Source organism: Maniola hyperantus, chromosome 4, assembly GCF_902806685.2.
Source record: "Maniola hyperantus chromosome 4, iAphHyp1.2, whole genome shotgun sequence".
NCBI classification, from domain to species: Eukaryota; Metazoa; Arthropoda; class Insecta; order Lepidoptera; family Nymphalidae; genus Maniola; species Maniola hyperantus.
The window spans coordinates 5,873,310-5,886,858 of record NC_048539.1 but is presented as its reverse complement, the minus strand read 5'-3'; the positions used below and the strand labels follow the sequence as shown (position 1 = coordinate 5,886,858).

Here is a 13,549-nt window from a genome sequence, read left to right as displayed (position 1 = left end):
TCCAACTAAGAGTTCCCTCACTCTAGTTCACTCTGCTAATGGTCTTCGTGTTGACACTATGTTACGTCATAATATATGAGTACGCTCACTACTGCTCAATGGCCATGCTGTCAGCGCCAAAATGGCGAAAATCAAGTTGCTTCAAAACCAGGTCAGCAATCGCAGGTCCAGCGTACCTACTTGTATTAATAGAGGTCAGTGTTCTGTACCCAAACAAACGAGTATTCGAAAACAAAAACAAAATACATCGGTCGCTATTTAGAAATTTCCTTGAAGTGTAGGTAAAACACACTCATCATAAAAAAACCGGCTAAGTGCGAGTCAGGCTCGCGCAATGAGGGTTCCGTACTACAGTCGTATTTTTTCGACATTTTGCAGGATAATTCAAAAACTAGATACATAAAATTAAATAAATAAAAATCTGTTTTAGAATGCACAGGTGAAGACCTTTCATATGATACCCCCACTTGATATAGTTATCTTACTTAGAAAATTGAATATCCTAATTATGAGTTCATGACCACAATTTAATTTTTTTGTGTGATGTAACCACAAATTCACAGTTTTCAGATTTTTCCCCAAATGCCAGCCTACCTAAGATAAGATCTACCTACCTGCCAAATTTCATGATTCTAGGTCAACGGGAAGTACCCTGTAGGTTTCTTGACAGACCGACAGACAGACAGACAGGCAGACAGACAGACAGACAGACAACAAAGTGATCCTATAAGGGTTCCGTTTTTCCTTTTGAGGTATGGAACCCTAAAAATCTATATATATAAAAGGAAAAGGTGAGTGACTGACTGACTGACTGACTGACTGACTGACTGACTGACTGACTGACATTACTGACTGACTGACTGACTGACTGACTGACTGACTGATCTATCAACGCACAGTTGAAACTACTGGACGGATCGGGCTGAAATTCGGCATGCAGATAGTTATTATGACGTAGGCATCCGCTAAGAAAGGATTTTTGAAAATTCAACTCCTAAGGGGGTGAAATAGGGGTTTGAAATTTTGTAGTTCACGCGGACGAAGTCGCGAGCATAAGCTAGTTAAATTATAAAACAGTCGCTGTAAAATCAGCAGAAAATCAGATAGCCGCGGTCTATCTGATTTTATACCTACAGAGAACAGTTAAACATATAATATAGGTAGGTACCTACATAATAGAACCTTGTTGACTTAGCGTTTTGGTTATAGATAGTTCAATAATATTATTAAAATCGAGATACGGGAACAAGTCTTAAAAATAAATGATTAGCTATTTTCTAATATTCTACATTTTAGTTAGATCACATAGGCAGCCAACTCGTCACATTGTTTATCTACAATTTTCCATCACAATTTGCAGAGGGCTCAATCAAAGGGTCGCGGAGGTCGTTGAACCCGTAGGGATCCGGAGAGTCGCGACTCGGTGTTTCGGTGTCAGCGGGGGCGCGGGCGCTGCAGTCCGGTCGATGACTCCCCCTTGCCTCGATGCACAAGTGTGAAATACGGATTGATTTTTACTGATTTAAAAAACTGAGCTAAATGCTTCATGCTTGCTCTAAAAATCTTAATGTGAGAGCGGCTTTATGGTATTATTGTGGCTAATTCTGTTGTAAACAATCTCAAACTAAATTGACAGGTCTAAATGTAATACTATCCTTTTTCGCAGGGAGCATTATGAATGGGATAACAATATATTGAGACTTGCCATTTTATTTTAGTTTAGAGATTGTGTACATAATTCGACACCTGCAAGATAAAACATCGAAACTCACTTTTTAGTAATTTTGAGTTACTTCATACTCAGGTCTCAGAGTGAACAAAAAATGCTCTTTTTTTTGAGCTCATCCCTATATCTAAATTAAGTCTCGTTGCGATTTTAGCCAGTGGAAAACATTGTAAGTCAGCATTCATTGAAGATGATAAAATGCTATATTTCGTTGCACATACATACTTGCCTAAGGCAGCTATTAATAATATTACCTTAGATAAAATTGTAATGTAAAATACCGTCTTGTTTCGGCAAGTATTTTTCGTACTAAGCGAATTTTCATCGTAACTCGGGCAATTTACATTTTTTTTAGTGAGTAAAGGAAATATTAACACAATATTAAATTGTATGTCTAATTACAATGCCATTTTGTAAATTTTATATTTATATACTGTGGAAGTGGAAAATAATTGTAAGACATGAAAATAATAAAGTACTTAGAATAATAACGAAAGTCTAGATTTTACCTTGCTGACAAACATTTTAAAGGTTGGATGGCGTTAATTAAGGCTTGTTTAAATCTTTAACGCGCTCTCCTGTAAAGTTACGAAAAATGAGATACGATGTTTTTTCTTACAGGTGTCGAATTATGTCACAGTCCACAGGTCATACTTATTTGATTGCCTTCATTAGGGTTTTTTTTGTTGTAAAATATCTTATTGAACTTATGCCTAGCTGACGAACGTCGATGTTAGACACATGTTAGACCACTACCGAAGGATACTATACCACCTACTATAATATTGCCTAGTTGGCATACCTACCTGCATCACCCGAGCAAGGTTGTTAGTCATTAATTAAATTTTTGGCTAAGCTTTAAAAAACCGTAAATTATGCGTATCTAAAGTTTGTTTTAATAGTAGGTAAGTACTACAATAGTGCAAAGACAGGGGATTCATTGAATCTACGGATATTATTGTACCTTTTTTCGGTTAGTTTAATTTTTTTTCAAAATCTTGTCACACCCAGATTAAATTAATTCTACTAATAGTAAAAAGTTACTTTTGTGTTCTGATTTAAACTGTTGTTACTACCTATTACCTATTACTCAATCTATTAATAGACCTTTATAGTTAAGTTGTAGTTACACGCCCGACGATCTAACGGTTTAAATAAAGAAAATAAACCAATGCATAGATACACGCAGTACAGTTAACTTAAGACGGCATTTTGAATTTTAACCAGGAAAGACTGTAACCGCAAATGTTACCACTTACCACAATCTGCAACCATATTAATGGGAAAATAATTTTATGGAATCTATTTTATTAAATTAGTAAGGCCAGCTTGCGTCAAAGAGCCGCGGGCATAAATGACATAACACCAGGTTTAATAACTTAAGGGAATTGCATTCGCTAATGACAGTTGCCGTTTCACCTTGAAACTAGCAATTTTTGTTTTGGCGTTTGGTTTTGGCGCAATTTATTGACATTTGATCAGCTGATACTAATTACTAACACGCACTTTTAGTACTTTAACGTACTAGGGTAAAGGACTCCAGTAAATAACGAATACGAAACCTCGAAAAATTCGGTGTACATACATTTAAAAAAACGGGCCGAATTGAGAACCATCTCCTTTTTGGAAGTTGGTTACTAAATGCGAAAGTGTATCTGTCTGTCTGCTAAGGCTAATTTTTAACCCGTAAAATTAAAGAGTTCCCACGGGATTTTCAAAAAGCCTAAATCCACGCCCACGAAATCGCGGGCATCATTTAGTATTTTTTTATTATTTTGTGTATCTATATATAGTCATAAATTATTTAATAATCAAAAAGGGCAAAAATAATGCGCGGTATTAATTATTATTATACTTTTTTTATTTAACAGGAAAACTTACAGCTAATTGGAAAAGTAAATTGATAAGAACAGAAGAAAATTGAAGCTGATGACAAGTTTCACAAATAGAATTTATATAAGACTAGCTTATGCTCGCGACTACGTCCGCGTAGACTACATAAATTTCAAACACCTATTTCACCCCCTTAGGAGTTGAATTTTCAAAAAATCCTTTCTTAGCGGATGCCTACGTCGTAGATAGATAGAAATACTTTATTGCACACAAAAAATATTACATAACATGACAAAGAAACTAAAACGAAAAAAAAAATTGTATGCAAAGGCGGCCTTATTGCTCACAGCAATCTACCAGGCAACCTTTGGTGAAAGGAGAAACTAGGTGTGTTGGATAGTACCTACTTACACGCAATACAGAAAAATGAAGTAGTATAAAACAATATAATATAATTAATTAATAAGTACCTAACTATTTCAGTAATACATACATAACTATCATACATATACATATCTATTATAAATATCAATATATATACAATCCATAATAGTAATATATATATATTACTCGACTACGACGACGATAGGTATATACCTATCGTCGTCGTAGTCGTAATAGCTATCAGCATGCCAAATTTCAGCCCGATCCGTCCATTAGTTTGAGCTGTGCATTGATAGATCAGTCAGTCAGTCAGTCACGTTTTCCTTCTATATATTAAAGATCAAAAAACAAAAAAAAACTCGACTGAGGGAGAGAGAGAATAGAGGCAAAAGTAGTAAATGTTTGTCGTATACCGTCAATTGTAACACCTACAGTTGACGATTGATTTTTAAAAAACCTAATTCTACGCGGACGAAGTCGCAGGCATCACCTAGTAGTTTATAAGTCACTTAGGACCTTTGTAAACAGCGTCATACTTACTCATAGGCGAGCAAAATCCGACACGATTTTATTCCGAACGTAGAGGGCTGGCAAAACACCCGACATTTCTTGTCGGCGCCAACACAAAATCGGTTTTAGTCAAGCGTGCATCATATAAAATGTTCTGCCACTGGAACATCCGATTAAAATCCGGGCCCGACAACCGACAAGTGGGAACCGACTCTTACGGAAATAATCGACTGTATAGACAAACAGACGGAAGGACGGAGCAAATCGAACCATAAGGGTTCCATTTTTAGGGTTCCGTAGCCAAATGGCAAAAAACGGAACCCTTATAGATTCGTCATGTCTGTCTATCTATCCGTCCGTATGTCACAGTCACTTTTTTACGAAACTATAAGAGCTATACTGTTGAAACTTGGTAAGTAGACGTATGCTGTGAACCGCACTAAGATTTTCACACAAAAATAGAAAAAAACAGTAAATTTTGGGGGTTCCCCATGCTGAAGATGCAACTGAAACTCAATAATTTTTTTCATCAAACCCATACGTGTGGGGTATCTATGGATAGGTCTTTAAAAATGAAATTGAAGTTTCTAATATATTTTTTTTCCAAACTGAATAGTTTGTGCGACACTTCCAAAGTGGTAAAATGTGTGTGTCCCCCCCTGTTACTTCTAAAATAAGAGAATGATAAAACAAAAAAAAAATATATGATGATATTGCCATGAAAGTTTGCTTTAACCAAAAATTGGTTTGAACGAGATCTAGTAAGTAGTTTTTGATTTATCGTGCAAAATGTCGATAAAATACGATTGAAGTACGGAACCCTAAGTGCGCGAGTCTGATTCGCACTTGGCTGGTTTTTACGATTATGGTACGGAAACCCTTAAAAACTCTTATTCATAAAAATTTGTATCAGCTGGTTTAATTCCTGGTAGTTTTTATTTATGGTAAAAACCTGTGATTTGTTCATTCACTTGAGTCTTTTACCCTAGAACCTGATTAAACCGACCGCCCCATATCGAAACCCAATAAATGAATTTTTTTGAAAAATCGTTATATTATGTCATAATTCTTACTTCAATAGTATGTCCCATTATTGTAAGAAAAACAGCATTAAAATCTATACTTCCACATCTATATCTATACTCCATACCTACATACCATATTATAAATGCGAAAGTGTGTCTGTTCAACCAATTTTGACGAAATTTGGTACAGCGATAGCTTGCACCCCGGGGAAGGACATAGGCTACTTTTTATCTCGGAAAATCAAAGAGTTCCCACAGGATTTTAAAAACCTAAATCCACGCAGACGAAGTCGCGGGCATCCTCTGGTTTTCCATATAACAGAAATTTTGATACCTCTAAAGTCTAAACCTACAATACGCGACAGGTTGAAAAAATGGTAATCGGGGAGGGAACGCCTCGTATACCCGCACAGCCCCTGCGCTAACCCGGTGCAGTCGTGCGCCTTATGACGTGCGGGTGTACGGCGCGTCCCCTTGCCTTATATCCCGATTACCCTCTCAACCTGTCGCAGGCTATATATAGTAAGTGCACCTTATACAATGAGAAAACCAATTCAAAGCCTAGTAAGTCGCTGTGACCATTTTAAAAACATAACCCATGATCTAAAATCCAAATCAAAACAGTAAAGACGTTTAATAATGCATTAAAAGTAAGAATAGGAAAGGCAATAAGCTCTATAGTACGCGAGATGAATGATGAGAAAATGACAGATGGAAATCGGGGTATAAGGCAGGGGGTCGCCTCGCACACCCGCACAGCCCCCGCGCTAACCCGGTGCGTGATAGCGCGGGTGACGTCCCCACCCCGATTGCCATCTCGACCTGTCACGTACTATAGGTACATGTTAAATGTTTGCAAGGAAAATACTTTGCATACAATAATGTTTTTTCTGCATTATTTAACAAAGTCTAACTACTAGAAAATCTACTGAAAATACTTAGTCTTAAAATAAAATAAATTAAATTATCTCCCTGCGATCTCGTCTGATGTCGTTTACAGGGTTTGGATTTTAGGCAGCCGAAATGTCACTGTTGACGCTATCAGACCTAAAGCTTACGCTAGAACACAGAACTGTCATAATTCGTGTTCACTTAACCTAACGTCTCTCAGAGAGCTGAGAGGCAATAAATCTTTTTCTTATAATCCATACTAATAGTATAAATGCGAAAGTGTGTCTGTCTGTCTGTCTGCTAGCTTCTCACGGCCCAACAGTTTAACCGATTTTGATGAAATTTAGTACAGAGTCAGCTTATATCCCAGGGAAGGCTACTTAGGCTACTTTTTATCTCGCAAGAGTTCCCAGGGGATTTTAAAAAACCCAAATCCACGCGGACGAAATCGCGGGCTCGCGATTTAAATATCATTTTAATTTGAAATAGCCTTAATAATTATTATTAAGGCTTCAAGTTAACAGGTTATGCCAGATGCTTTCAAATTATTATTTTTTTCAAAATTTAAGAAGAAGAAGAAAGGCATAATCATCATCATCATCATCATCATCATCATCAACCGACAGACGTCCACTGTTGGACATAGGTCTCTAATAAGGTCTTCCTCATGGCACAGTCTTTCACCGCCTGAATCGAGCGGCTCCCTGTGACTCGTTTGATTCGTCTGTACACCTAGAGGGGGTCTTCTAACGCTGCGCTTTCAGGTGCGAGGTCGCCATTCCAGTACCTTGGGAATTGGGATCGTATTTTGTAAATATATATTGGCTTTTAGAATTACGAGCGCTCATTACCACTTGAAATTAAATGAAATGAAATTCAAATATGGATCTGACACATAGGTATAATACTTACTTAGAAAATATTACTGTCTGTCAACATAATCTATGACAACCTCACAACTAGTACGTAATACTACGATATTTTTAAAATAAATTTGAGTAGTGAGCAGGCTTCATTTTGAGATAAATAAATCCCTATTTTATTATTCAACCATTACCAGTACATATAAACACAACTTTCATTCAAAAATAATAAGTTTATAGCGTAATTTTACGAAGAAATGGCGGCGCGCAGCTCCACCCGCCATGAAAGCCAAAAGGCTACTGACAGGATTTAGCGCCTGCAAGAAAATTAATAATTTCCGTTCGTTTTAGATTATTTAAGAAATGAAAAACATTTAGTTTAAAACCAATATTTTAAAATGATAAGATAACCTAAACATATTGTTTTGTGATGGTATGAATTTAACACGTTAAGCCGTTAATGAAAAAAACAACAAAACAAGTTGATGATAGCAATGTTTTCAACATCAATTCTTCAAAAAACGGGATAATTTGAACAAATGTGATATAGGTCATTATGATCTTCACAAATTGAAGTTTTTTATTACATGTATTTAATAGCTGTTAATGCTTTAGGAAAGAAAATCTTTTTCTTCAAATTTACAGCATTTTCGCGATTTGACACTTGCTTTCGCCTTAAGGTTAAATGGTTAAAATTTAAACTCTATGTTGTGTTGCGCCCAATGATATTAGAAGAATTTCTTCTAATATCATTGGTTGCGCCAATGAAAATTAACACGGAGTTAGTTAACCTGGCATTTCGATTTTTAATCACATCCGCCCAAATATGAAAGAATGAAGTGTAGAGTCTAACATCTATATATACACGTCTCTTTTGCACTAAAACTCTCCTGCTTATGTCTGTCTCATGTGTTTTGTTTTTTGAACTTTCAATTTCAAAGACATTTCATTGTGGTCGTTTGGTGCAATCAATTTCGTGTCACATGCTTGTCAATATTTTGACATTACACTGCACTAACCCAGTGTTAGCGACTTAACCCTCCCACATAAGTGAGTTAAATATTTAAAACATTAACTCGAGGTTTACTCCTAACTTTTGATGGCGCAAGGAAAATTATTTATTTAACCCTGTGTTAGCAGCTAACTTCGAGTCCGTACAAAATGACTCCTCATGCGTCATTTTAACTATATGGGTCAACCGTCTGTGGTCATCAGTCATGTCAAAAGTACGGTTCACCTTTAAAATAAGGACTAAAATCGTACTTTTGACATGAAATTTGACACAAAAAGTCAAAATGGCGCGTGAGGTGTTAAATTTTACGCGTTATACCTAATTAAGATAACACAGGAACACGCAAGTGGGCCCTTAGGTCCAAAAAGAAAAGGCCCAGGACAGAAAAGATAGTTTAGTTAGGTTCTTAGAGTTATACCTACACACATTATGCAAATAATGTGTGTAGGTATAACTCTAAGAACCTAACCACTTCCAACCTTCCCAAACCACTACAAACTAAAAAATAATTTTTGTTTCTACTGTGTGTGTATGTTGAAGTCGAAGACGACGACGTCGTTGAGACCGACGAGACGTCACATAGGTATGAGTAACAGAGACAACGCTCTACAAAGCCGAAATCTCATTCTAAAGGTCGATGTACAATATTTCTTGCCGGCTACTGTACTAATATTTTGTGTAGAGCCTACTGCCTAGGCTAGGTCTCAGTGATAGGGTGTCCACTGATTTTAGTCTCGACGCTCGAGGTAAGCGGGATTCGCATTTCGCACGTGTCTGCCGTAGTCAGGTTGTCGACCGTCGGCCTTGGGGTGCAGCCCCTCGCTGAGCACACCTCTGCTCTTGTGAAAATGCACCTTATATATTCACTGTATAGTATTGAGAAACGTAAAATATCGTTTTGGGATAAATCCCTGCTCGAATTAACTGTATGTGAATCTCGTTTTCAGTTTTGTTGTAAAGAAACGAGATCACTGAACGAGAGATAACTTTGAACACAATCATAAGTAGGATTTGGATATTTTAGTACTACTTTAGTACGCGACAGGTCCAGATGGCAATCGGACTGGGAACGCCCTGTACGCCTGCACAGCTCCCGCGTTAACTCGGTGCGGGCGAGCGCGGGGGCTGTGCGGGTGTGCGAGGCGTTCCCTCCCCGATTGCCATTTCAACCTGTCGCGTATTATACCTACTATTGCATTTTGTGAACGAAGTTAGCACTTATATTATGTCAAAACCCGTGCCTGTTAGCATTTGAATAGGGAAATACACCTATCACCCCATATAATACGCTCTTTGTGTAGAATGTATGTCGCACCTGCGACATGTGCTTGATTTATCTCTTTTCTTTTTGCATTGATTCCCCGACTACCTGTGTTTCACAGGTGACAAAAGCCGGTATAGTGTTTCTTTAAGATGGGCCTTACGCCCTTCTCTACCTTGCAGAGTTGCATCCGTTGGATTATTTACCAATATAAGGTCTATTTTTGCCTCACTATCTACTACCTAGGCCTAGCATTGATCCGCGACCGGAGATCCAATGGTAGAGCTACGCGACAGGTTATTTTAAACAGGTCGATGCCGATGTTGCTCTGGCTAGTAACCAGTATTGCTGCAAATACCGTTTGCAACCGATGCTACATGTTACCCACACCTACCGATGTTTAGCTTAGAAAAATACTAAATCCACATAGCTACCTCAGGGGGCAGTTTTTGAAAACAAAACATTTTTTGTTTAAAACCGTTTTTAGGGTTCAGTATTTCCAGAGAAAATAAAAACCGGGTAAGTGCGAGTCAGACTCGCACACCGAGGGTTCCGTATTTGGGGTTTTTTGTCATTTTGCTTTAAATGAAAAACTATTATGCATAAAAATAAATAAAAATCTATTTTAGAATATACAAGTAAAGCCCTTTTATATGATACCCCACTTGGTATAGTTACCTTACTTTGAACGTTGAAAATATTATTTGTGCATGACCACATTTTTTTGTGATGAAACCACAAATTCACAGTTTTCAAATTTTTCCCTTTACTTGTGCTGTACGACCTACCTACCTGCCAAATTTCATGATTCTAGGTCAACGGGAAATACCCTGTGGGGTTTCTTGACAGACAGACAGACATACAAATAAAGTGATCCTAAAAGGGTTTATTTTTTACTTTTGAGGTACGGAACCCTAAAAAGTGTTATTTCTTATACGATGGTACGGAACCCTTCGTGTGCGAGTCCGACTCGCACATGATCGGTTTAAAAAAAACATTTGTTTGTCAATGCTAAGTGCTAACTTTATGATGCGACGATCAAATCGCAGTCGAAAGAGCCATAGAGAAGCAATAACAGCTCTGCCTATAAATTGTAACCGAATAAAAGTTATTCGTGCCTACTTGATGCCTATAGTAATTTATATTTCGGTTATGAGGTCAAGTAGCAGCCGACACATTGTAACGCCCTTGATTACTTTATCTGCGGCCTGCTAAAAATTACACGAACCAAGTTATCCTAACTTATAAGTTCCTACCTAGGTACCTACTTACTAGTCTGGATTTTGGAATAATTAGTCACCTTTTATAAATCAAATATAGGTGCAGTGGTGAGTGCTGCGGCCTTATAAGTGGATGGTTTGGGTTTCGATTCCTGCAGGGGCAATTTGATGGTAGAAGGGTTTAGGCCGTGACTAGTTACCACCCTACCGAATACCGATATCGCCAAGCGATTTAACGTTCCAATACGATGACCCTAGAAACCCAATTGGTTGTAGTGGTTGAATTGTGCTGCGATATCGCGTGGGTTTCATACGGTTTAGTATAAACTGCTATAAATTTTTCGTTCCCATCGACTACCTACATCATTGCTTACCATCAGGTAGGCCTCATATCTGCATCGGCTGCCTCGTTTGTGACACCCTTCTTTGTTTTTGTTAACTGGTTTTCTTGTTTTCATTAGTCATTATTTTATTTTATGTTGGCCATTCTGCTTGTAAGTGCTGTCGAATCAAAGTTGCTAGTTTGTAATAATTTCTACCATTTGGTAGAAAGTTTAAGGATAGATTCAACTATTACGTCTCTAGTGATTGGCCATAGAAAGATAACATCGAATGTTTAATATTGTATTCGATTAGACACTACCTATCGAAAAAAAAAAGAGCTTTTTAATATAACCCAATTACATACAACAACAACAAGAGACAAAATAGTAAAAAAGTGACATTTATATTTTATAGTCCCTCAAATGATCTATTATTGACGTAGATTTTGGTTTCAATGATAACACAAAAAAATTAAATTGTTGTTATGAACTAAAAATTAGTATTTTCAATTTTCGAAGTAAGATAACTATATCAAGTGGGGTATCATATGAAAGGGCTTCACCTCTGCATTTTAAAACAATTTATTTTTATTTTTATGCATTATAGTTTTTTAATTGTCGTGCAAAATGTCGGAAAAATACGACTGTAGTACGGAACCCTCGTTGCGCGAGTCTGACTCCACAGACTCCACATGTAACCACAAATTCACGGTTTTCAGATTTTTCCCCTAATGTCTGCTATAAGACCTACCTACCTGCCAAATTTCATGATTCTAGGTCAACGGGAAGTACCCTGTAGGTTTCTTGACAGACCGACAGACAGACAGACAGACAGACAACAAAGTGATCCTATAAGGGTTCCGTTTTTCCTTTTGAGGTACGGAACCCTAAAAATGTAAGTATTTAAGTAGGTACCTACAGTACCCGGCAGGAAATATTATACATCGACCTTAAAAGAAAGAGATAGCGGTGTCGTAGAGTGTTGTGTCTGTCGTTCAGGCCGACAAAACGTCACATAAGTGTGAGTGACAGAGACAATGCTCTACGAAGCCACTCTCTTTCTAAAGGTCGATGTACAATATTTCCTGCCGGCTACTGTACCTATTTACTGTGGGTAGTATTGTTCCTCTCAAATAAGTTATCTATAATATAAAAATGAATCACTAATGTGTTGCTCATCGCAAATCTCGAGAAACCGCTGAACCGATTTCGCTAATTCTTTTTATATAATATTCCTTGAAGTACGAGGATGGTTCTTACGGAGAGAAAATTTAAAAAAAATTGAATCGACTGTTAGGCGTTAGGCTAGTTTTCTCTAAAATTAACTCACAATAACCAAAAATATAACTGAAAATCTGTAAATACATTGGTTATCCGTTCAAAGCCCGTACGAGTCGTTAGTCTGAAATAATTAACAATTAACTATGTACTTGGAATTCATGAATATTAGAGGTTAGTTCGCCCGTAAACGCTAGATTTTCTAATGAAAATCCACCAAAGTAGCCCTGGAAACAAAAAAGTGAATAAAATTGCCCTATAACAAGGACTCTTATGTTAAAAACATAATTCCAAGCCAGTGACAAAGAAATCAATAAACGCTTATATAGTAGGTACGTTTTAACTAGTCTATACATGGCAACATTCTATTCCTTTTGACAGGCAGCCAGCTGTGCTGTGTATGAAAATCTTGTACGAATTGAAAATAAAGTTGAAAAGTGTAGCTGTCCTTGATGTGTCATCCATCGTGTTAATTTTTGTGAAACGTGGTGTTAAAATCTATTAGTTAATCAGGGAAAAAGCACGTTTTATGGAAATTATATTTCTACTTTACATAATTTCATCACAGTTCTCATCGATACTATAAATTTTGTCGCCTGCTTCGGTGGCAGGTAGTGGTACTAATTAATTGTTAAAATGTTTATGTAACGTTGCATTGTACAGATTGCTGAGGTTGCGTTTCATCTTTGTTCCAGTTGAACGGCGTATGTTGGCAACTGCGGCGCAGTAGTGTGCAGTGAGAGTGCGCGAGTGACGGTGATCAGCGGTGGTTGTGGGTGGTGTGTTTGTGATACGGCCGAGGACAGTGCATGCAAAGGCAGCGGTGTAGCGCTCGCCCGGGCATGGTGCCGGGCAGGTAGCGGGCGCGGGCGGCCTGCGCAGGCCCCACACAAGCAGCCGCGTGTGTTCCCCAGCGTCGTCTATGGCCGAGCAACACATTACACCGTCGTCGCACTCTGCACTCTCGAGAGAGTCCAGCGGGTAAATATCTATATCTTTTCAACTGCAGAAAGAAAGATTTACTAATTATAAGGTGCTGAGAACATAGATCGGAGGGGCTACCACAGAATTTGTGATTACCACATTGAGGCAAATGCAATCTATATTATTGGCTGAATTTATTATATATTTGGACTATAGCAGGGCCTCAATATAATCTGAATACCCAAAATTTATATTTGGAAGTACAAAATGTTCGGATCATAATATTACATGTAGATATT

The 13,549-nt window shown here is 37.6% G+C and overlaps 1 protein-coding gene across 5 annotated transcripts in view; it reads left to right on the top strand.

The window, feature by feature from the left end:
* The window catches only part of ctrip (E3 ubiquitin-protein ligase ctrip), a 61,140-nt gene that overhangs the window by 14,315 nt on the left and 33,276 nt on the right, over positions 1-13,549 (top strand). For 3 of the 5 annotated variants that reach the window (XM_034968267.2, XM_069498180.1, XM_069498177.1), the window contains exons 1-2: positions 12,693-12,937; positions 13,022-13,307. In XM_034968267.2, coding sequence (XP_034824158.1) covers positions 13,249-13,307 — 59 coding nt within the window. In that variant the 5' untranslated portion in view covers positions 12,693-12,937; positions 13,022-13,248. Of the gene's footprint in view, positions 1-12,692; positions 12,938-13,021; positions 13,308-13,549 lie in introns of those variants that run through there. The other 2 variants (XM_069498179.1, XM_069498178.1) reach the window with 1 other exon arrangement.